Genomic DNA, 26,185 nt, shown 5'->3' on the forward strand with positions numbered 1-26,185 from the left:
TCTTGTGCGCGTTCATGATAGGGCACGTGAGCAACAGTTCACATAGCCTCCTTACAACATTGGGGCATTCAAGCAAAAACTCATTTTGTTTATCTAAAAACAGGTCCACCACAGCGACAGGGAGAACAGAACACAACACAACACAGCTGCACACAAAACAGAGAACAGAAATTACTAAACGTGTCTGAAGAGTTTGTAGTTGAAGAATTGATGCATTTCTATGACCAGCCATATTCTTTTGAACGAAGTACTCGGAAATCAAACAGAAACATAGAGGAGGCTATGACAATAAAAAGAAATGGACAAATAATATCAGCAGTATGGTGACATCTCAGTGCACTGTTTGACACCTCAGACATTGTGTGTGTGTGTGTGTATCACCTAATGTAAACAGGCATGGCTGCGTGCATCGGATAATAGTGACCACATTTATATAGATGCCTTGACTGGAAGTATATGAGTTGTAAACTGTTATCGTAATGCTTTTGTGATAATTTGGTTGTCTGTTTTATAAAACAAATGTATTGTGTGCTTGAAAAAACTGTTCAAGTTGTGTTTGTTGCACACTTTGAGTGGTCGGAGATTTGTTGGTATAAATTGTTTAAAACACTTAAGTCATTGCATGGTTTTATATCTGATTAATTTAGCTCTGTTCTTACAAGGCTTTATTTGTGATGTATTTGTGTAGACTGATTAATTCTCTGCACCACAATACCCATTTCCACCATTTATTTTTCATTGTGCAGGTAATGTTATTAAGTGTTTTAACATGTTTAAATACTGAATTGCCATGTTGCCAACGTAATTGATGCTAATACAGAGTTTACCACTAGATGGGGATATGCCTACTACAATTGCCTTTTGGTTTTTTAGACTGCTCCAAAAAGAACAACAATTGTCAATGTTTACTGTCAACTCCGCTTTTGTTTTACAATTGATGTTTATTTTATATTATTAATTGATGTCTAATTTCAGCTGGACAAAATATGTAAGAAACTTTTTCCTGTAAAACCTTTTATAAAAAATTCCCCTATACGGTAAAATGGCCAAAGTCAAAAGACTTTATGAAAAGATTGACTTTAATAAAGACAGCAGAGTTAATTTCTTCTGAAAACTGCAGGGAATTGTACCTGGAGACACGTATAACAAGTTTTGCAAAAATGTATATAGAGTCCATTTAGGAGACCAGGTTGTAAATATATGGGCCCCACAGCTCAACAGGTCCCTGTGACTCTGAGGGCCCCCAGCCCTCTTATAGGACCCTTTTGCCTTCCGGTTTCTAATAAAAAATTTTGAGCAACTCTTTAACCTTATAACATGCAAATCATATTTGATACATGACTTTCTAAAGCCTCTACATCATCATCATGATGTGCATGAGATGTCTACTGTCTCCTGGTGAAAGTTTCCATGCTCTTCCGGAAGTAGAACACCTTGTTATATAACTACCTTCATGTTTTGATGCACTCTTTTTTTATGTGGAATCTTTGCTGATTTTGATCAAGTAAAATTAACAATAACGTTTATATTGTTACTGATTTTTCAAGTTACTGATATTTCATAAGTATTTATTGAATTCAAGCAACATGTGCTTAATTTCATTATTTTATAGAAAAAAGTTTTAAACAGGTTTTAAAATATATATAATTTTCGGACTATTATTTAATATGTTAGTCTTTATATGGTTAAGCTTTATTATTTGTATAAAAGGGCTGTCAAATAAAAACATGTATTATACTATTCATTGCTAAACTGCATAAACATGCATAAACATGTATTTTGTAAACCCTACATTACAAAAAATAACTTGGCTTAGGTGGTTGGGGAAAAGAAAATATTGATATTTTACTTTGTGTGGTTCAAAAGTACTGATTAAACTAGATACGTAAAGTTTGTCGGACAAACTATAATGTTGGTTGACAAAACGTTGTCAGAAAGTTTACAAAAAATTGAAATGCTTGAAGTTAGAAATTTTGACGGGTTTTACAGAAAGAAAGAAAGAAAGAAGAGAGCATCTTAAAGCAGATTAAAGTGCTTGTGTATAGGTTTTCAAGCTCATTTAAATATTCTGTCAATGTAATGTAGTCTAGGGGATTTTTGGACACTTTGAAAAGGCTTAAATGATGCCTTCGCAGGGCTTTTCGATGGAAGAATGATAATGCTAGCCAAGCTGTAGGGACATTCTGAACCGAATTTCCCCCAAAATGACCAAATGACCACTATTTTTGAGCCCTACACTCTTCAGTCCTTCAAAGCTGTCACAATAGAGAGTAAAGTCTTTGAAGGACATAGGGTGTAGGAATGATCACTTCTGAATGAGTTGAAAAGATATAGCAGCACGAGCCAGAACTGCCTGAACTCTTTGCCGAATTTCACCAAACACTTGCATAGATACTGTAGGAGCCTAATGTGTTTGTTAAATTCATCAATATTTAAAGTGTTTGATGAAGTTAAAATATTTCATAATTTATTATGGCCCCTGTAATTATATGAATGTTTTATGCATAATGGTATTATTTACACTGAGTTTACATTATGTTTAACAAATGTTAAAATGGTACTGTCTCTTTACAGTGGCTGCTCAGAGAACGTGTTTCGGTTGAGCGGTTTCTTTACCACATCCATGCTGTGTGTTTAAATTAATCTGACTGTAAATAACAGAACAGGTATTAAAAGAGACTTAAATCAATGAAAATAGATTGTGTAGACCTCAACTTTAAAAGATAATTGGCCCTTGCTAGTCATAATCCACCTCTGCATGTGCTTGAAAAGACTGTTCGAGTAGCTGTTTGTGTGACTGATAAATGACAGCCACATAAAATAATATAATTATTAGGGCTGTCAATCGATTACAATTTTTAATCAAATTTATTACATGGTATGCCGATTAATTAATCGAATTAATCGCATACATAAATATTTGCTGAGAAAGCCCATCATTGGCCTACAGTTCACAGCAATCCATTTTGCAATTGAATTCATCAATCAGTCTGAGAATTATTATAAGGGCTTGTTTGAAGATGTGTCAATGTACACCTGCATCAGACGGATGCTTTTGGAGCATCTCGGTTGTGTTGTGTCATAAACATATTGTTTTGTGTTAATTCGCTGTGTCAAGTTAAATGAAGTTTGAAACTAAGAAAAACACGTCTTGAGACCCCTGCCTTCAGATTGGCACTCCATCAAGCTGTGTTTGAACGCAAGAATGTGTTTTCATCTTGTGTTGTCTGCTCTCGGTATGTGCGGTTTGTTCTTTGTCTGTATAAGATGCGCATTGCCTATACGGCGAGTTTCGCTTACTGCCCCCTGGAGAAAACAGGTGATACTCCATGCTTTAACTGCTTACAGTATTCACCTTTTTCAGCCTCGCCCCTTTTCCGAGCTCCGCTCTTCAAAATTTTGTCATCTAACTTCCTGTTTGCGTTGAAGCTACTGAGAAGAGTCGATCAAAATGGATTACGTGTGTGAGCACATAAAGTATTTTTCACCAAGAGTTGATGGTGTGAGTCTACAGCACCCCTTTACTATGTGAAAATGCTAGTGATGTGTTTTTCTGTCACTGTAAATGTTAGTTTTTATCACACCAGCAGAGGTAAATTGGACCTGGCAGATCACATTCGGACAGCTATGATACACTGCACTTTTTCATGATACAAGCATTTAATTCTTATACATATATTCGGCTTAAAGTTTCAGCTTGTTAATAAATTGTGTTAAAATGTGTAGTTGGTATGAAATTTCCAACAGTGACAGCTCGTATTATTACACATGCAAGTTCAACATTAAAAAAAATTACAATTGTACTTTTTAAAACGAATTTGTCACCCTACATTTTTTTAGAGGCTTAAATGTGATTAAAATGGGTGAAAACGGAATATGAAATAAAACGTGTGTGTGTGTGTTAATGTAGTTGCACCCCTTCCCCTGTCCAGCTCAAAAAATCAGCTTACCTTAACTATCATGTAATTGGTGAATGACATGAAAAGATAGCCAGAAATATTGTCGTACAGAAATATTTGTAATGACTTTGTGTTGTCTCTTGGAGTTTTATGAGCACAGAGGCACATCAGTACGTTCACAGCTTGAAGGTAGGATCTTGTGTATTTATGTATGAAGTACTCTTGTTTTAAAATCTACCCGCTCTGCTTCCAGTTGTTATGACATCCCCTGAACATTTTAAAATGCTCATGATAGCATCTGAAAACTCAATAACCTGTAAATCCACTTCGCTAACTAATTACACTTTGACATCAACACCATAGATATCTATATATACCGCTAGAACGGAAGTTCCCAAGACAAAATTTTCAAGATGGCTGCATGCTAGCTTCTCTGGCATATAAGGTGAATATGTAAGGAATATTCCTTATTACGGTCCAGGGACATGATTGAGTTAATTTTTTTAATTCTATATGTTTTATATAATAAATCACACTGAAGTAACACGTTAAATCGACAGCCCTAATAATTATTAATAATATAGTCTGGAAATCCTCATATGCTGTGTGTATGATAGCATGTTTATGGGTAATTCATACTAAAAATGAAATGCATTATTAAAATGTATAATTAAATATTAAAAACCACATTTACAGCAGTTATATTAATTTATTTGAATTTCATTCCATTTTAATTTACCTTCGCAGATTCAAATTACAATTCTGCATCCTGTTTGCTACCTCAATTCAAATTCAATTGAAATTTAGGAACTGAGTTGGAATATAAAGGCATTCTTAATTAATTGTGAATGGAGCGCAAACCTGTAAATGAACCAATTATGTAATGCTGTTGAACGAATATTGAAATTCTTTTAATATGGGACAAGTAAAGCAAAGACAACATACATCAGAAGGTCTGTATCACCTGTATAGTGCACATGACAGTTTCTGACATTTTCTCTGCGCCTGGTGTTCCTGGAGTCATACTGCTGACCTGTGGATCTGAGGACGAACACAGCCAAGCTTCTGAAAGACACACACATAAACCTTTGAGAATGACAGTTGTATTAACAGCATGGAACAGAGAATGGTGAATGACAGGGCAAGTACTGACTTGGACCAGGTGGAAGGACGAGATTGTCTGGTAAACTGTTAAGGGTGTAAACCCATGATGGAACCAGTAAACAGACAGGTAACACATCCCTGAGAGAAAGTTGGGTAGAGTCAGATAATAAACTAATGACAACAAATTCATCTGAAACCCAACATATTGCATAACACAGTGAAGAAAAAAAAGAAATACTAAAATGCAACTTAACACCTAGTACATTGGAGTACCACAAAAGTACCTCTTCCTCTTCTACTTAAACATCTGGCTCATTCTGTAATTTAGGGTACATTAAATGTCCATTGATGGTAATTATATATTTTCTAACCATTATCTTCAGAAATATTCCATTTTATCCATTAAGGGAAATCATGTTATAATATCACACAAATATTTTGTGCAACCCATATTTCATTTTGCTTGAAATTGCCATGATGTTTTCTTAAATGACAGTTTTTGCATTGTCCGTTTTTGAAGTGAGTGGGTCTTAAGTTCAAAATAATGAATAACATTTGAAGTTGAACGAAGTCTACATTATATATATTTTATTTATTTTTAAATTCTAAACACTTCAGAAAAATAGTATTTTTTTTTTAGACCGAGTTAAAAATATCTTATTTTACTCATGTTCACAAAAGTTCTGTCAGCTATGTTACTAACAAAAACACCCACATGCAACAAAAAAATTGTATATCCCAAAACCATGTGAACAGCATCATGTGATGTCATTTTCCTCTGTGGGGACATTTTGAACACATAATGGCAAGTGTCCTTTAATTTTCTTCAATATTTTAACTACAATAGCATATTGTCAAGGAGTATATTAATTGACCGTCAACTATGTTGGGTACATTGTTATGGTTTGCAATATTTTTATGATTTTAACTAAAATATATATTCAAATTTTAGGTTAACCTGATCAAGAAAATTACATGTGGTTGGCCAGGCAAGGAGTACCACTTAAATTATGAGTCAAAATGGAGGTATGTCAACAATGTTACACAACTAAGTTACCCTATAGGGTCAACTCTTGGGTAACATAGTTGATGTGACCCTACTGTGTCCACTGATGATAATGAATTATTTTCCATAGATCTGTTTTTTGTCATAATTTAAGCCTGTATGTGTCATAGGACACTGAGGGTGTGTGTGCCCTCGTGCATGTGTGTTTATGCATGCGTGTGAATCATGATGATAAGGGATTAAGGGACATTGAATTAATTTTACAAAATTAACTAGATATTGTTCCTTTGCAAGTTAAAACAGATCTTCTTATGTAATTGGTGTCATTGTATTTTGTGAAAAAAAAACAAAACAAAACAAAAAAAAAAACAGGATATTGCTTTTTCAACTGTTACTTTCACTGTAAACTGTGTTACAGTAGACCTTTTTTACATTTCAAATAACAAGAATGCTGCTTCTGATATCCTTCAAGGTATATTTTACATCCATAAAGGGTAGAGTTTTGCATATCAAACAACCAACATTATATTTAAGGCAGATTTATGATTAAAAATGTTTCTGTCACTAGTGACCATGCTGAAAATATCACATGAATATCTGCAAAACCATACAATTCTTAAAATGATTTTAAATGAATTACTGCACATATCGCAGAATAGACAAAAGAAACCTTAATTATGTGTGTTACTTGAAGTGTAGCATTTAATCAGTGTCTGTAATGGCATGCAGTTTGTCGTAACACAGTTAACAAACTCAATAGTGAAAACATTGTTTCGCTTATAATATCAAAAAGGTGTTTAATGCATAAGCTTTGCAACTAGTAGATATGTTACACTGAAGAAGTATTTTAACTAAAACCAATAGCTGTTTTATTGAGAAACACTTTGTTTTTGTACTTTTTTGTTGACATGAAATGTACCCCCAATTATAGAATGAGCCATCTAAGTTTTTCCACTGTTGCCTTTGGCTAACTCATTGGGGGGTTTGAAAGGCACTATTCTGTATAAAGCTGCTTTTGGAAAACATGTATTGTGAAAAGCACTTTACAAATAAATTTAATTGAATAGGTTTACTATGTAAATTGTATGGTAAATGAATATGGTAATCATTCAGAACAACAGTATACTGTATGTAAAGGGTTAACGTACTATCAATCGTAATTATTGCAAAATAAACCCCTTTAGAGTGATCAGGACAGTCTTGTATCACCCTGAAAGGGTTCATTTTGTGATAATGACTGGCTGTCTGTACATTATCCAGCTTATTACAGGCTACTTATCAAATAAATAAATAGACACAAAATGTTTATTAAGATTTGAGACCATGGATTAATATAAGACGAGAGACATGAAAGTAGTACATTTATGTAGGAAATCATTTGCCTGGGACAATTATACAGTCATCATACAAAAATACTTGAAGCTAAATGTTCTACAGACAGAATCTAGAGAGATTCTAGAGAGCTGTGTAATAAAACGAAGTATCTAATGCCATCAATGTACTGTACTGTAGCTGTTTTGTAAGCAAAACAATTCAATATAAAAGTATGTTTCTGTTATCTGTTAAAACAGATGTGGTAATTTATCAGCAGCAGGTGAATAAAAATAACTCATGCTCACCTGCTCAGAGTGTAGAAACTCAGCAGTTGAAAGAGATCTGGGAACACCAGGTGAGATGATGTCAGCCGAACAGCTGTGAAATAAAGAAGACAAGTCAACTAGTGAGTCAGACCAACCCTGTGAATAATACAGAGAAACTGGAGAAACTAGTCATTAACTTAAAAAAAACCCACACATGTAATGAGGAAACAGGAAGGCTGCAGGGTTCATGGTGTGAATTAGACCAGTGCACTTTAGTGCATGCACAAATAGAGAACAAACATTTATGCAGCGATTATTAACATCATGGAGAGGAATTTTTGCTGAATCATTAGGCAACTATTGCCATGCAATGATAGTTCATAGTGACCACATCTATCAAGCTCCAGAAAGGACAAAAAGCACTGTAGAATTATCATTTAAGTCCATATGACATGTGTGCTATGTTTTCTGAAGTCATACGATTGGTTTTTCTGATAAACAGACACACACTTTTGTTATTGACTGACATTCGTCTCGTGCACCAAAGCTTGTGTCTTCAATTAAAAAATGGCAAAAAGGCATTGGTTCTTGCATGTGCAATAACTGAATGTGGCACGTCATTTTTTTTTTTTATTCTAGATGCGAACACTGGCTAGATGCAAGCTTATCGTTCAGTAATGGCATAAATTTCAATCTATTCCTCACAAAAAGCTATCTTATGTCTTTAGATGACATGGAATAAAGCCCATGAGTCATTCAGGCCACTTTTATTAGGGTGTTTTTTGGAGTTTGACAGATGTAGTCACTATTAATTGTCGTGGAATGGCAAGAGCTGTAAACTTTAGCATAATAGCAAAAAATCTGAGCACAGTGTGAGACATTGTTGAGATTTCTTCTGAAACTCTAGAGGAGACATGTGTAGGGATGGGAATCGTAAGGAATGTCGGTTCTGATTCCTCTTAACAATTCCAGTTCCTTAACTCTTCCATTAACAATTCTTTTAGTACTTTTGAGGAAACAAACATTTGAAAATAATAAATGCAATAAATATAGGATTTATTGCCCTTAGCAGCCTGATACCAAATGATAAAATAATTTCATATTTTCACAGAACTTGCAAAAGGTGTTCACACAGACTAAATAAGATTTTTTATTATTCCCTAATTTTTTTTAATAAAATACCACTAATTACAGCAAAACTCATAATGTTTATCATTAATAACACATTTTCATATAAACAACCATCCAGTAATTACTCAGATTTAAGTCTCATGAGCCTTATTATTAAAGATTTCCTGTTTCAGTGGCATACCCAAAATAAAAGGCTTTTAACTCGAGAAAAAAAAGAAAAAGAAAAAAAAAGTGTTTGGAAAAGAAAACTTTTCATATTTGTTAATGATAAACAGTAGATTACGATAAATTCTGTGACAGCCTAAGAAACTGCTGAAGAATCACAAAAATCTGTAACTGAGTAATATTTTGTGTTGATACAACACAGCAGTCAACAGTGCTGGGCAAGCTACTCAAAACATTTAGCAAGCTAAGCTACCAACAACTCAACAGATAAATGTGTTATGCTAAGCTAAAAGCTACACTTCAGAGAAAGTAGCAAGTCACACTACAAGCTATACATCACTCTTGGTATTTCTAACTGACTTGATCCTAATGAATTAACTTGACTTGGGTGCTTCTTCAACAAGTAAACAAGATGGCGCTGGTGTGTGTGGCTAGCCATCTGTTTGCTCTCGTCCTCATCCTGTTTGTGTCTTTTCTGGTCCAGGAAATCTCTGCTGTGTTGGTTTATGACCACCCTATGCTCATTTCAGTCTCAGACATTGTTGATGTGTTGCTTAAGCAAGACCTTAGAGGACCGTTCACCTGCCTTCCTCCAGTCCTGTCCAGTGTGCCATTGTGTCTGCGCCGGCTTCCTTGCGCTCTACCACGAAGGAAATGTCGAAGAAGACAGGGAAAATGAGGCGGGATATCCGTCAAACTCAGGTCCTACCTGACATCAGTTTCTGTGACTCATTCCTGGCCTCTTCTCCCCGAATACGAGTGGGAGTACCATCGTTGGGTTTACTGGGCGCACTCTTGAACCAGCACATTTATGGATTCGGCCAATTGTGTTTTTTTTTTTAAGGAGTATTTTGTCGAACACACTCAATACCAGACGCCGCATCTCCATAACGGTGGTGTGAATCACTGCAACCCTCGCCCGCTGTGTCGTGTATCACAGGTGGTAAGTGGCTCAATTTTGATCAAATTGGCATTGGTTAATGTGAGATCGCTATCAAATAAGACATTTATCTTGAAGGAGTTTTTTTTTACCTCAAGAGACTTGGATTTCTTATTTGTGACTGAGACTGGCGATTTAAGCCCATTTGCTGATCTTGTTCCCTTGGGCTGTACATTTTTTAGCTCGCCCTGAGCTACAATATCAATTCTAAATGTGAAAGTACTAGAGTGATATGCTCAGTCTTTTTTGTTCTAGTGAGAATCCTGGCAGCAGCAATCTGAATGAGCTGCAGGTGTCTAATGGTCTTTTTGGGAAGGCCGGTGAGGAGTCCATTGCAGTAGTCCACCCTACTGATGATGAATGCATGAACAAGTTTCTCTAAGTCTTGACTGGATACAAAACATCTAATTCTTGCTATATTTTTTAGATGATAGTAGACTGATTTGGTTATTGCTTTGATGTGACTAAGGTCTGCCTCCAAAATGACATCAAGATTCCTTACTTGATTTTTATTCTTTAGATCTTTGGAGACAAGGTATGTGTTCACCTTGGTAATTTCACCTTTGTTGCCAAATACAATGACCTCTGTCTTGTCTGTGTTTAACTGAAGGAAGTTTCGGCACATCCAACTGTTCATTTCATAAAGGCACTGGCACAGGCAGCAAATTTCTGTTATGGGGCTGTAGTCACTCGGCGATAGGGTTAGGTAGATCTGGGTGTCGTCTGCATAGCTGTGCTATGCAATTTGGTTCTTTTTCATAATTTGGCCTAGTGGGAGCATATATAGGTTAAACAGAAAGTGGTGCAAGAATTGAGCCTTGCAGGACTCCACATATCATGGATGTCCACTCAGATTCATAGTTTCCTATGTTCACATAGAAACCCCTCCCATCTAGATATGACCTGAACCAGCTAAGGCCCGTTCCAAAGAGCCCTACCCAGTTTCTGTCTAGGAGTGTTTTGTGGTCGACAGTGTCAAAGGTAGCACTGAGTTCCAATAAAACCAGCACTGATATTTTGCCTGCATCAGTATTTAGCCGGATATCATTATCTCTATGAGTGCCGTCTCTGTGCTATGATGCGTTTGGAAACCAGACAGGAAATTTTCCAAGTAGCCATTTGAGTTTAAGAAATTGTTCAGCTTACTGAAAACAACGTTTTCAATGATCTTGCCTACTGTATGAAAGGAAGATTTGAAATTGGCCTGTAGTTGTTTAATATGCCATTATCCAGATTTATCTTTTTTAGAAGGGGCTTAACAACTGCAGTTTTCAGAGAGACTTCGGAAAAGTGCCTGAAAGGAGTGAGGCATTGACTATCTCTAAGAGATTGGTTTCTAGACAGTTAAACACATTTTTGAGAAAAGATGTGGGGAGTGTGTCAAGACGGGAGGTCAATGTTTTAAGCTGCTGTACTGTTTCATCCAGGGTTTTGCTATCAATTGCCTCAAAATCACACATCCTGTCTAATTTCTGAAGTTATGGTGTGGGTTCACAGGGAACCTGTGGTAGTGGGTTAGTTAGTCTATCTACAGTAGCTAGGGTGACCATACATCCTCTTTTTCCCCACATATCCTCTTTTTCGCTTAAAAAAGCATCCGGCCAGGATTTCTATATTTGCGAAAATGTCCGGGATTCGGCTTTAGTTGCCTTATGATGTGCATCTGGTCTAATACTTCATTGTGTGTGCATGCACATTTGCATTGCTTTAACCCCTCTTTGTAAGTCCCGCCTTCTCACACAACAATTGGTCGATTATAAGAGGCTTGCAGCAACTATTGGCCAAATTCCTGCATGTCAATCTCTCCGCGAATGCGCAAAGCGCTGTTGTGTTTGACATCAAACAGTTGTTTGACAGTAGCAGCGAATGACAGCTGAGCGGAAACAATGCCCAAACGAAAGTGCAAATTTACAGAAGATTTGCACAAAAAATTCCCATGCTTTCGTCCATGTCGAGATCCATGGGAAGCAGAATGTATGACATGTAAAGCTGGCACTTATGTGTCAGTTGCTAATAAAGGTGCAAGTGATTTAGAAGCACACATTAGCTCTGCGAAGCATAAAGGATCAGCAAAAGGTGAAAGTTCATCAGGTAAATTAATGGACTACTTTTTGCGACCAGGCAAAACTGTTATCACATTGCTTCATTTTCCATGGCCATTCAAAATAATAGTAATAGAAAATGAAGGTACACTCATGGCATCAAATATTTTATTTTAGTACATGGACATTCAAAAGAATGTTGGACATTTTTATTTATTTATATATATTTATGTTATGCTAATAGAGTGTCTTTTTCACTGTATTAAGTTTGCATTCATAGTAACCCCCACCCCGGTGAAAAAAAAAAGGTGTCCTCTTCTTGGAAAACCAGAATATGGTCACCCTACAGTAGCAAATAGAGTCCGGGTGTTGTTTATGTTGCTGTTTATAATGTTGGAGAAGAAAGTCTGTCTAGCTTTGGCTTGTTCAAAATTAAAAGCATGAAGGCTGTCTCTAGATATTGTAATGGACTTCAAGTTTTGCTTTCCGCCACATTTGTTCTGCTTTTCTGCATTTCCTTTTCATGCTTTGCACTGCTGTTGTGTTTCTCCAAGGTGCTTTACGCTTGTCAGTAATCTTCCTGGCCTTTACAGGAGCAATGCCAATAGTAATTATTTACTTTAAAGTTATAAAGGAGAACATCAACAGATTCTGCAGATATACTTGGTGTCATAGATAAAGCCTTCATAAACTGCACCCTACACTGTAAAAAAAAATCCTGTTAAATTTATGGTAAAAAATTGGCAGCTGTGGTTGCCAGAAATTCACAGTAAAAAATATAGGCTTCAGGCTTTACAGGATGTAATTTTGATTCCTATATATTTTATGGTGCATTACCATTTATATTATTAAATGATATAAATGTAATACTTTAGCCTTCTGAAACTGTAAAAATCTGTGTTTTACTCACTGTAGTAATTACAAAAAGGCACATGCTGACATGAAATTCATCAATAGTGGCCTTTTCAAGAGCAATTATCAATAAACATGTAGAGACAGTGCTCAGTGTCACTCACACAAACATTTAACTCCATCAGGGTAACACATGTGAAATTAAAATAATGCAATACACATTAACTAAACTAAATCAAATATAACACAGAACACCCTAATGCAGATAAGTGATTTTAAAAATAAGAATAAACATAACTATTCCCATAAAATATAATGAAATGTGATGGGTACGCAATCTATCTACAGGAGTCTGCAGTTGCGTGTAAGTGTGTTTATTTCATTGTTTTACTTTGTTGAAGAGTGGTATTCATTGCTAGACTTGTGCTGTTTGTTTACTGTCTTAAACTTGTGCTGTTTGTTTACTGTCTTGAACTCGCGTCGCTTAAACGTAGGTTGGTTTGTGTGTGCTACATTGTTTTGACCCAGGTTATTCACTGCTAGATTTAGCGTTGGTTGTCCAGTTTGTGTAAAACTATCATGGTTTTTAGTGTTTATAAACAGTGCTTCACTTGTTTAGGGTATTATTTATTGCTATAGTGCAGCATAATTTATTTGCGGTGCACGGAAGTCGACCCTTAGTTTCTGTTGACCACGTGACTAACTTTGTTGTGCTAAGTAGCATTAAGGCGTGTCCAGCTTTTTCACTGAACAGCTCATTATCATCGCGTATATATTTGATTTGAATGCTGACGTGGAAGCGGAAGTGGTAGCCCTCATGTAAAGCCCTCCTCGTGTGAAGACCTACTTGTGTAAAGACCAACGAGTCTACCTATGCGGGTCCACCGAGCAAGGACACCGACAAGGCGCCACTCAACATAGCACTTAAGTATCTTGTTATTGTATCTCGTCTTATTTTCCTTCTATATACTAACATGTCTACTTCACGAATAACACATGCCTTCAAGCACATCCCTGTTATCTGTTACAGACCGTTTACACGATATCAATGCAAGACCAAACGCAACCCACACAACCTACGGCCACTTTGCACTTCAGCACCTGCTACACTCTCTTTCTCAGTGGGACTCTGGAACTGCCAGTCAGCTGTGAACAAAGCTGACTTCATTCCAGCCTTTGCCACGCAGTCCACCCTCAGCATCCTGGCACTGACAGAAACATGGATACGTCCAGAGGATACAGCAACACCTGCTGCTCTCTCCAACAACTTCTCCTTCTCTCACACCCCTCGACACACCGGTAGGGGAAGGGGAACAGGTTTGCTCATTCATAACAACTGGATTTTTTCACCACACTCTTCACTATGTAACAATACTAGTTTTGAATTCCATGCTATTACTACAATGCAACCCACAAAAATACATGTTGTTGTCATCTATCGCACTCCAGGTCAGCCGACAAACTTTCTTGAGGAGTTGGATGTCCTGTTGTCCTCCTTGCCGGAGGATGGTAGGCCACTTGTGGTTCTTGGTGATTTCAACATACACCAAGACAAGCCCCAGGCCACTGAATTGAATACTCTCCTGGCCTCATTTGACTTGGAAAAACTACACACCACAGCAACTCACAGATCGGGCAATGAACTGGACCTCATCTTTACACATAACTGTACCAACTCAAATATTCTTGTTACTCCTTTACATGTCTCTGATCACTACTTTGTTCAATTCAACATGACCCTCCCATCTACATTAAAACAGAGTCCACCTTTTGTTTCCTTTCGCCGTAACCTCCGTTCCCTCTCACCCTCTCGCCTTTCCACTGCTGTCTCTACCTCTCTTCCTAAACAAAATGTATTTACCACGCTTAATGTAAACACTGCCACAGACACACTAAGCTCTACTTTTACAACCTGTCTAGACAACATCTGTCCTATCTCCTCTAGGCCAGCACGTGCTACACCACCCAGCCCCTGGCTGTCTGACGTCCTTCGTGAACATCGGACTGACCTCAGGGCAGCTGAGAGGAGATGGCGGAAATCTAAAGATCCAGCAGATTTAGGTAAATATCAGTCCCTGCTTGCAACTATTTCAGATAACGTTAAATCTGCAAAAACCTCCTATTACCAGAACAAGATCAACAGCACCACAGACACTCGCAGCTTGTTTAGAACATTCAACACACTTATCTGCCCTCCCCCTCCACCGCCTGACACATCACTGACAGCAGATGTCTTTGCCACATTTTTTACTAATAAGGTTACAACCATCAGCAATACATTCTCAGCACCACACCCTGTCAAACACCTGTCTCCTGTATGCAACTCTTCTGTCTCTATGTTCTCTCCTCTGACTGACACTGAGGTCTCTAAACTCCTCCTCTCCAACCACCCCACCACCTGTTCCCTTGACCCCATTCCTTCTCACCTTCTCCAGGCCATTTCTTCATCCATCCTACCTGCACTCACACACATAATTAACACATCTCTACTTACAGGCACTTTTCCCACTACATTTAAGCAGGCTCGAGTAACCCCTCTGCTGAAGAAACCCGCACTAAATCCCACACAAATTGAACACTATAGACCAGTCTCTCTCATCCCATTCATGGCAAAACGCTTGAAAGGGCAGTTTTCAATCAAATCTCTGCCTCTCTCTCACAGAACAAGCTGCCGGATGACAATCAGTCAGGCTTCAAAAGTGGACACTCCACCGAGACTGCCTTGCTGTCTGTCACTGAGTCGCTGAGATGGGCGAAAGCTGAATCCAGATCATCAGTCCTGATTCTGCTGGACCTTTCTGCAGCCTTTGACACAGTCAACCATCAGATCTTACTCTCTACCCTCTCCTTACTGGGCATCACAGGAACTGTGCTTGACTGGTTTAATTCCTATCTCTCAGGCAGGTCCTTCAAGGTAGCCTAGAGAGGTGAGGTATCCAAGCCACATCAGCTACTTACTGGGGTACCTCAAGGATTAGTGCTTGGGCCACTTCTCTTCTCTATACACACAACATCACTGGGACCCATCATTCAGGCACATGGTTTCTCCTACCACTGCTAGGCTGATGACACGCAACTCTACTTGTCTTTCCAGCCCAACGACATCACAGTGACTGCTCGAATTTCTGCCTGCCTGACGGACATCTCGGCCTGGATGAAGGAGCACCACCTGCAACTCAACCCAGCCAAGACTGAACTCCTTGTCTTTCCAGCCAACCCTGCAGCTGAACACAACATCACCGTGCAGCTGAGTGCAACTACAATAACGCCTTCCAAATCGGTCAGAAATCTAGGGGTAACCAACAGACAACAGACTAAATTTCACAGACCACATCTCAAAGACCGCAAGATCATGTAGATTTACACTCTACAATATCAGGAAGATAAGACCCTTCCTCTCTGAACATGTCACACAACTGCTTGTCCAGTCACTTGTCATAACTAGACTGGACTACTGTAATGCTCTCATTGCAGGCCTCCCTACATGTGCAATTAGACCCCTTCAATGATCCAGAATGCAGCAGCACGTCTGGTCTTTAATGAACCAAAGAGAGCACATGTTACACCACTCCTTGTCTCTCTCCACTGGCTGCCGGTTGATGCACATATCAAATTCAAGGCTCTGATGCTGGTATACAGAACAGTCACTGGGTCTGCTCCAGCATACCTAAAATCATTTATGCAGAGCTACGTGCCCACTAGAAGCCTGCGGTCGGCTAAGGAACATCGCCTTGTTGTACCAACACAAAGAGGCACCAAAACACTTTCCCGGACTTTCAGCTTCATCATACCACGTTGGTGGGACGACCTTCCCAACTCCATCCGTGAAGCTGACTCTCTGTCTTCATAAAACGACTAAAAAAACATCTTTTCCATGAGCACTTAACCAGTCATTAAAAAAAAAAAGAAAAAAAAAAATTCCTGTTGCACTTTATTCTGTTTTGAATACTATTATGATGCTAGTGATACTTTGTAATACAGCACTTTTCATACCACTGTCTCCTAAGATGATTAGCTTATGTATTCCTCTTTTGTAAGTCACTTTGGATAAAAAAAGCGTCTGCGAAATGAATAAATGTAAATGGGTCATACAGGGAATTATGAGAATGTTCAATTATTGTTTTTTAATTGTAATTTTAACAATAATTTACCATAAATAGTACATTTACTCTCTTGTTAAACATAATATAATTTTTTACAGTTAATTATACGGTAAAATCCTACTTTTTACATCTAAACATTTTAAGGTAACTACCTGTTAACCAATTAACATTTTTTTTTTACTGTAGCATTTTTAGTCTTTTACCATTAAAATTAAGGACATTTTTTACAGTGTAGTCTTCTCTTTTATGAACCTCTTCTTGATGGAGACAGATTTAACATCAGCGGGTGGAGAAATCAGTAGATCAAAGAAAATACAGAAATGGTCAGATAGCGCTACATCCTTAATAACAGTGGATGAAATGTTCAGACCCTTGCTAATAAGCAGATCTATAGCATGGCTGCAAGTGTGTTTGGGTCCAATTACATGCAGTGTTGTTTTCAGGATTATCAATATGGATATTAAAATCCCCTACAATAATAAAACAGTCAAATTCAGATGAAATTGCTTATAAAAGTTATGTAAAATCATCAATAAATGTGGAAGAGTATTTTGGAGGCCTATAAATAATTATAAACAGAATGTGTGGAGCACCTTTTAGTACAATACTTAATCAAATGACAAGTAATAACCTAGTGGCACTTGTTTGCATTGAAAGACAACTTTAAACAGAGCAGCTATTCCTCCACCTCTCCTAACAACTCTGCTGATACTCATAAATGTAAAGTTTGGAGGGGCTGATTCATTTAGGACTGTTGCACTGCAGCTGCTATCTAACCAAGTTTCATTTAGAAATATAAAATCCAGGCTATTTGTGGTTATGAGATCATTGACTAAATATGACTTGTTTTTAAGTAAGCGGATGTTTAAAAGCGCAGATTTAACAATCTCAGACTGATATCTAAAAGGCAACAGAATGATTTGCTGTACGTCTTGAGAAGGCCTTAGTCTTTCTATCACTTGACACAACAGATATAGATAAAGCTACAGGCAGATTGGGTTCCTGCTTGTTCTGTGAACATTGGTGAATATTACTGCTACCATAGCGGGGACCTGGCACATACAGTTGTGCTCAAAAGTTTGCATACCCTGGCAGAAATTGTGCAATTTACTGTAACTTACTGTTACCACAAATGAGATTTGCTGTGTTGTTGTACAACCAAGGGCTGTTTGTGCATTTCTGCCATCACGGGTGAGACCAGCACACTGAGTTTATCCATTAAAGAACCAACGACCACGGCGGACGTATTACGAGCCGTTCACCGCGTCTCTGAGTGATAAAATTAACGGTTGCCATCTCTCCCACGATCGCTAAACCGGCTTCAGTGCCGTTACCCTGTTCTCTCTCTCTCCTACTAACCACACAAACACACGACCCCTCACAAACATACCCGCACACACATTTGGTGAACAGATAACTTGGCGATAGAGCTCAGCTTTGTCCCTAAGTTCTCGTACCAGCGGAGATACGTGTTAAGCGTGCAGACGCCATTAACCAGTCTCTCCGCCCACATTTGCGGTCACATTCTCTGGCCGGAAACCTCACCTTACACACACACACACACACACACACATACACCCATTCACACACATCTCTACCCTCCTCTCATGTATTATAGGCTTATCTGTTACCATATCTAATCATGTTACTGTTTTATGTTGGAAAACAGTTCTACAAAAAAAGTTGTAGTTGGAAGTCAGAAGTTTATCGACTGCATTGTACTGAATATTAATTTATATTTCTGCATCAATAAACTGTTTTATACTTTAAAGAGAAGTGTTTTGATATTGTTCTGCATGCACCTGTGCCAAGTGCTGTCAGGGGATGTCTGTGCTCAGATTCAAGCCTTCATTGTTTACCTTTTGAATGTCGATGTTCTCCAGATGTCGACTTTCCTAAGAGAACAATCCTATATTGAGACTGCTATACTGTCTGGTTATTAGCCCCTAATTCCAGCGTGGTGCCCCGGCAAGGGGCATTTGAAGGATTAATAAGCTAATGTTGATTCTAATCAATGTTCTACTGATTTTAATAATTAATAATTATCTTTGATAATTGTTGATTTGAAGGATTAATAAGCTGTTGTTGATTCTAATCAATGTTCTGTTGGTTTCAATAATTAATAATTATCTTTGATAATTATTAATTATTGCTAATAACCAAATCTGCTCCTGAATGAAGCCCCAACAATGGCAAGGGCCCTGGCGTTGTGGCAGTGGCTGGAGAGCTCTCTCAGAGGGAGGGGGAGGGTGAGCTGGGCCTACAGACTTTGATGGTAGAGGGGCCTGCCGTTTTTTGACTGATATCTGGGGGCTCGCAGCAATGGAGTGGGAGAGCTTTGTTTCAGCAAACACTAGTTTCTCCATTTTCTTTGAGCAAACGAAAAGACGCATTTGCAGGTTTGGTTTCCATTGATTGTAGATCCACTACAACCATTATTTTCCATATTTTAAAATATTCCGTATAAGCATGTTGGCATGTGAGAGCATGCACCAACTGATTCAGCAGCATGGGCATGAGCTTTCTGAGTCATTCAGATTGAATCGCGAACCGATTCAGAATGCTTTGCTATAACGTGTGGTCAATTAATTGTAAAGAACCAACTCAGATGAGTGATTTATCTGTGAGTCAGACATCTTTAGTTCTGATTCAAAACTTGTGATAGTAAACACCTGGTACGGTGTTATGTAGCGGTGTAGCTTTTGTCAAAGCAAGCGATACATAATAAAAAATATAGCTTCCCTACTGAAAAGCTACTTGATTTAAAAACTAGCGAAGCTACCACCTCACTACTGAGAAATGTAGTTAAGCTAATAGCTTCGCTATTTGTAATGTTTCCAAAAGCCTCTCCAAAAAAAAAAAAAAAAAAAAGAAATAATAATTGTACTTAAAATCTAATTACACATGCAAGCACAACAATGACTAAAGGTTTGCATAGCATGCAGAGATGATTTTAGTAATGAGATTTCACAGAATGAGTTTCATTCTGTGCCATTTGAGTCCTCATTGAGTCATTGGCGCCATCTCCTTATGGCCATATGTAACAGTCACCAATCTCATGTCTCTCTGCCCAAATATTGATGACTTTTTGCACCGATCTGATCCCAATCCAATTGGTTTAGCTTTCCATGATGCTACATCATTTCCGATGATGTCATCTGATCCAGGAAAGCTAACGTGTTTTCAGCAAGATGCCAGATGCTGTATGCACTGTGCACATTGTGCTTTGTGTCATTTATCTAATGATCTATGCATCCGATTACATTGTGTGTGTGCTTGTTTGAAAGATAATCACCTCCTCTAAGTAATGGTATATGTGTATTATTTGTATATGTGTATATATGGGTGATATTTTATGCATTTTATTTTTCATAAACATTACAAGGGAAAACGCAGCATATGAGCAACACCTGTTCACATGAAACATAAATGTCAAAGAAATATACTTCGCTATTACTCGCTTTATTTTTGTCTGTGAGTAAAATAATAGGCAGGTTGTGTTCTACTCTTTGAGAGCTTTCCAAAAACAGAAGACACATTGCTATTTGATGAGTTTAATGATTTTACTGATTACAACAATATGTACAGTGCAAAATTATTAATCAAATGGAACACTTCTGATTTGTCTGCAAATTTTAAAGCACTTTCAGTTTTGGTCTAAGCTTTAAAATTATACCTATTTTACAGTATGTTAGTAAAGACTAGTTTGATAACATTTTGATAATTATATTTTTTCTCGTGGGCCCGGGCCCGCCTGCAAGCCCATTCGAGCTAAAAGGGTTTTTTATTACACATAACAGTAACAATTCTTGGTTAATTTCTAGTCAGACATGATGAAATGAATGACATGTGGTTCAGTAAGATATTCACTAAAAAGTACCGGCTGATAGGAGTCATTCAGGAGGTATTGCTTTTTGTTTTGCGACATAAAATCAAAAGAGTCATACGTGTGGGAATCGGGCTACACTGGTCGTGCTGTGTTTTGCGGTGTAGAATCAAAAGAACTGACTCATAGGAGTTGTTCATTCTGGAATCAGAAATCACTGGTCACACTGTGTGTTTCAAGCTGTAGATCAAAAAAGAACCGACTCATTAGAGCCATTTGTTTGGGAATCTCCGGCCATGTTGGATTTTTTTTACGCTGTAGATTAAAAAAGAACCAGTTAAAGGATTAGTTCACCTTTAAGCCATCCCAGAGGTGTATGTCTTTCCTTCTTCAGAAGAACTGAAATGAAGATTTTAAGCATATTTCAGCTCTGTATGTCCATGCAATGCAAGTGAATGTGTGCCATCAGGCTGCTGGCTGTTTGACAGTCCAAAAGGCATATTTAGGCAGCATAAAAATAATCCACACGACTCCAGTCGATCAATTAATTTATTCTGAAGCAAATCGATAGGTTTGTGTAAAAATCAGTTCCTTTATCAGTGTAAGATCATAAACGGCATAAAAATAAACTGATCAATACGGGATGATTTTTGCATTTAAACAACTCTACTGCCGTTCTTTCCGTGCAATGTGCACACATGTTGTATGCATGCCTCCTTATGGTTTGATGTCAAAAGCAGAGAATAACGCTATTATTTCAAATGTCATGTAAATGCAGATTTCTTGCATTGTATGCTTTTTCAAATAAGCTGCTTTTTGGGAGTAATCTGCGTATTGGTGTGCGTGCAAACACACTCATTTTTTCAGGAATTGGACTACTCTGGCCGCGCTTTGTTACATACTGCTGATTTAGTAGTGATATTACAGTGTCGCAGAATGGTAGTGCTGGAAACAATGGATTTTAGAACAGTTTTCTGTTCGCATCGGCGGAAAACGCCACGATAAAGAACCTTTAATGGAACTGAAAGTCATAAACATCATTCAGTTCTGCCATTTTTTTAGCTACCTATCACACATGTGAGTTTACTGGGGTCTTTTTTCTCCTAAGAACATTGGAGAAGCAAGATATTGAAACAAAAGTCTCCATTTTATAATAAGAACAGCTCTCCATTTAAACCTTTAAGCTCGGGGCAGTGAGAAAACATACTAACCGTCAAAATATTGATAACTACAGTCTTGACAAACACAAAATAGGTATCGTTTGAAAGCTTAGAAGCTCTACCTTCAAATGTAGGAATTATAACCAAAACTGAACAAGTGCTTTGAAATTTGCAAACAAATCAGAAGTGTTCCTGTGGCAAGGAGGATGGCGGGGTTGGGCCGTGATGATGCACGCCTGGCCCCTAATCAGGCTAATCAAGCCGATGAGAGGGATAAAGGCAGCCTGAGGTGGCAGTTCATGAGAGAGATAGCTACAGGCAGCTGCCCTGTATGCGTTTGTGTTTATGTTTGTGTCTTTAAGTTGATAATTAAATTATTATTTATATTGTCAAGCCGGCTCTCACTTCCTCCTTTCCCTTTTACCCCGTTACATTGGTGCCGAAGCCCGGGAAGGGGAAGGGATGCGCTGTCGTAAAGTCCTCGCCACTACCATCCACCCCAGGGGAGCGGCCACGGCCATCCACCAGGGGACGGACCTCCTTTCCTCCTTTCCCTTTTACCCTGTTACAGTTCTGTTTTGATACATTTTTTTTTTTTTAAATTGCACTGTACAATTACACAACGGAACATAAAATATCACATACCATAACTTAGAGGAGGAGATTATCTTTCAAACAAGCCCACACATAAGGTAATCGGATGCATGATCATTAGATAATCCACACAAAACACAATGTTACATATAGCCACCAGGAGATGCGCCATGTAAATGACACAAACTAGGATGACTCATATGGCACAGAATGAAACTCATTCTGTGAAATCTCATTACTAAAAACATGTCTTCATGCTATGCAAACCTTTAGCCATTGTTGTGTTTGCATGTGTAATCAGTTTTTATGTACAATAATAATGTTTTATTTGTTTGGAGAGGCAATAAGTTGGACACATGGAGGCGTTTTTGGAAACTATGATAAATTATATTTGTAATGCTATTACTTTTGATTGCTTTGACGTATCAATACAAAATGTTTGTCAGATACAGTTTACATGATTGGAAACAAAACAAAAGCAGTTTTTCGGAGCCACCTTATTTACACCCAGAAATATATAAAGTCAAATAAGAAAAAGTGGAAAAAAGTAAATTTGTGGCTTAAAGTTTTTGTGATTTTTCAGCAGTTTCTTAGGCTGAGAGTCTCAGAATGTATCTATATCATTAAAACATTTGAAAAGTTTTCTTTACAATGATACTAAACACTTGACTTGACCCTCCTCGTTTCTTTTGTCGATTTATAAGCCTTTAATTTTGGGTATGCCACTGAAAAAGGATTAATCTTGGTGTCTAGGAGAAACAAGTGGGATGTTAAAGAGATCAAATTTTTTTTATTTTTATTTCCCTACGGGCTAATATTATGATGAAATGGCTTTTCAGTACCTGCTCCAGTGGCAAAGATTGTGAAGTCTTTGACTGGCTCACCATCATCCTCAACAGACACGCACAGCAGCTGGTCTTCGGAGGAAGAACCCTGGACCACCAAGAAACTCTATGTAAAGGCACATTTTGATTAGTTTGCTGTGATGTGTGTAAAAATGAAAGGGTTAAGGGCATTGCGGATTAAAATAACATGAAGAGATGATGGGCCGTTGTCATATTTTTTTAAATGCATTACGTCAGCATTTATTTGAGTGAGTTATACCACCAGCATTGACTTGAAGGAAATGCTCACTCTGTGGGTAAACACACACACCAGAGGAAGTCAGTGTGCATGATAGCTGTGTACCAATGAAAAGCCAAAAATAGGTAGTGACAATGATAGCAGTTAACTGTAGCATTTTAAAAACATGAATATCCAATGACATATTCACAGAAGTTACCTTCGTGCAAATGCATTCCCCAAAATGGGGAGGACCTTGTTTGAGGAATTTATTTGCTCACAATGAGAACAGAGGAAGTAGAGATAGTACTGAGACATTTGATAACTGATCTCACTAGTTATAGTAATTTTCATGTTAAAACAATATATATGGCATCTCACCCTATCTCTTTCATTGCTTGTAAAAGCCAAAAAAAGAAACTATTTTTAAATTTTTGCTCTGACTTTCTATCGTTGCTGAAACTTCTGTACAACATTGTGAGATCCAATGTACAACATTGGACATAATGATCAAGATTAAGATCAGACAAATTGTAAAAAGTTTTTTTTTTTTCATCATTATTATTTAGAATACTTTTTATAAGAATCATTTTAAAGAAACATTGAACACTACAGCATCTATACCAGCAAAAGCACTGAACAAAGAAAATGCCATAATGCTGAATAACCATAATTTTGAATCAACAAAAACAATTAAGTTTGCATTCCCCCAGGGCAGCATAATCTACACATTCACAAACTGTAGAATCATTCTTACCTTAGATTATCATGACCCTTTAAAACACCACTCTCTCTGTCTCTCTTTAACACTGACAGTCACTATCATCGTCATCTTTTCTACACTCTTCCCCCATCTAACTCTACTTCTGTAATGTGTCATAACAGCAATTGTTATTTTGTGCAACACAGTTGAGAAGTTACATATATAGTTTAGGCTAGGGTCTTAAAACTGCTGAAATACAGTTTGGTTAAGTTTTTATTTACTGTAAAAACAGTTAATGTTACTCCATGTGAAAATGGCTCTTGCATTTTTTCAACATATATTTTTTTCATTACAAATTATATTATCAATATAATAAACTACAGAGCCCCTAAGAGGACAGGGCAGGAATTGTTTCTCTGAAATATTTTTTAGTTCCCTCACAATAGTTTTGCATTACCTCGCAATAACTTTACTATGGTACTTATATATTTTAATATAAATATATAGTTCTAATACAGGAAAACAAAAACTATGGCAATAAAAATCATAATTTTGTGGGTTTTTTTATTTTTATTTTACTACATGGTATTTGTAGTAAAAGTATAGTAACCACAAAATGCATGGTTAATCTATAGTAAAACCATGGTAATTAAATGGATACAATATACTGTATAAAAACCATGTTTTCCTCCAAAAACTTGGTTACTTATCATACTTTTCATAGTTACAACAATATTACTATAGTAAAATCATGGTTTGTCAAAAAATAAAATAAAATAAATATAAAATAATAATAATAAAAAACGGTTAGCCTAAAACAATCATGGTTACAACAAAATTAGGCCTACTATAGAGAAAACAAATTATGGTTACTACAGTATACAGTATTGGAAGCACATTATTATAAGGTTACACTTGTTAACTTTAGTAAATGCATTAGGTATCATTAACAAACAATTATTTTTTTTTACTGTATTTATTAATCTTTGTTAAATTTTTTTTCAATATTAATCTTAGTTCATAGTACAATAACGAATGTTAACATATACAACTTTTTATTTTTTTTATTTTAAAAATCATATGTTGAAATTAACATTAACCAAGATTAATATGCTGTAAAAGTATTATTCATTCATGTTAACTAATGTTGTTTACTAATATTAACAAATGGAACCTTATTTTAAAGTGTTACTATAATATTACTATAGTAAAACCATAGTTAAACTATGATATTTGAATAGTAAAACCATGATACCCAAAACATTATGATTTTTAATACCACAGTTTTAATTTCACTATGGTTTCACTACGGATATCAAGTTTAAAATATGGTTACTGTAGTAAAACCATGGTAAATGTATTGTGAGTGAACTATTGCGATAGCACGCAAAACTATTGTGAAGGAACACAAATCTATTGCAGTGGCACGCAAAACTAATGCTATAGCCCTGTCCTCTAAGGGGCTCCATAATAAACTGAGTGAAAAGCTGAACTGAAAAATTTACATGAATTTTAGATTATTTAGAAGTATGAATAATAATAATAATAATAATAATAATATTATATATATATATATATATATATATATATATATACACACACACACACACTATGTTGCCAAAGGTATTCGCTCATCTGCCTTTAGACGCATATGAACTTAAGTGACATCCCATTCTTAATCCATAGGGTTTAATATGACGTCGGCCCACCCTTTGCAGCTATAACAGCTTCAACTCTTCTGGGAAAGCTTTCCACAAGGTTTAGGAGTGTGTTTATGGGAATGGTATTTGACCATTCTTCTAGAAGCGCATTTGTGAGGTCAGACACTGATGTTGGACGAGAAGGCCTGGCTCGCAGTCTTCGCTCTAATTCATCCCAAAGGTGCTCTATCGGGTTGAGGTCAGGACTCTGTGCAGGCCAGTCAAGTTCTTCCACACCAAACTCGCTCATCCATGTGTTTATGGACCTTGCTTTGTGCACTGGTGCGCAGTCATGTTGGAACAGGAAGGGGCCATCCC

General features: G+C 37.1%; 2 protein-coding genes across 5 annotated transcripts in view; one reads left to right on the forward strand and one right to left on the reverse strand.

Moving 5' to 3' along the window:
- LOC127422258 (ras and Rab interactor 2-like) overlaps window positions 1-26,185 on the reverse strand; it is a 49,336-nt gene that overhangs the window by 13,982 nt on the left and 9,169 nt on the right. For all 3 annotated transcript variants that reach the window (XR_007894147.1, XM_051665649.1, XM_051665650.1), the window contains 4 exons: window positions 23,245-23,353; window positions 7,629-7,701; window positions 5,053-5,141; window positions 4,864-4,964 (listed from right to left, as the gene is read on the reverse strand). Coding sequence is in view for 2 of the 3 variants with exons in the window: in XM_051665649.1 (XP_051521609.1) it covers window positions 4,864-4,964; window positions 5,053-5,141; window positions 7,629-7,701; window positions 23,245-23,353 (372 nt within the window). In the remaining variant the exon portion in view is untranslated. The remainder of the gene's footprint in view (window positions 1-4,863; window positions 4,965-5,052; window positions 5,142-7,628; window positions 7,702-23,244; window positions 23,354-26,185) is intronic.
- Window positions 12,438-16,808, forward strand: LOC127422296 (uncharacterized). Of its 2 annotated transcripts, none has more exons than XM_051665719.1 (4): window positions 12,438-14,036; window positions 14,169-14,387; window positions 14,665-14,780; window positions 15,382-16,808. In XM_051665719.1, the coding sequence occupies exons 1-3, from the start codon at window positions 13,694-13,696 to the stop codon at window positions 14,778-14,780; spliced, it is 678 nt and encodes a 225-aa protein (XP_051521679.1). In that variant the 5' UTR covers window positions 12,438-13,693; the 3' UTR covers window positions 15,382-16,808. The 2 variants fall into 2 exon arrangements, with proteins under 2 accessions (XP_051521679.1, XP_051521680.1); XM_051665720.1 differs by having other exon boundaries at window positions 12,438-14,018.

Source organism: Myxocyprinus asiaticus, chromosome 31 (genome assembly GCF_019703515.2).
Source record: "Myxocyprinus asiaticus isolate MX2 ecotype Aquarium Trade chromosome 31, UBuf_Myxa_2, whole genome shotgun sequence".
Classification (NCBI taxonomy): Eukaryota; Metazoa; Chordata; class Actinopteri; order Cypriniformes; family Catostomidae; genus Myxocyprinus; species Myxocyprinus asiaticus.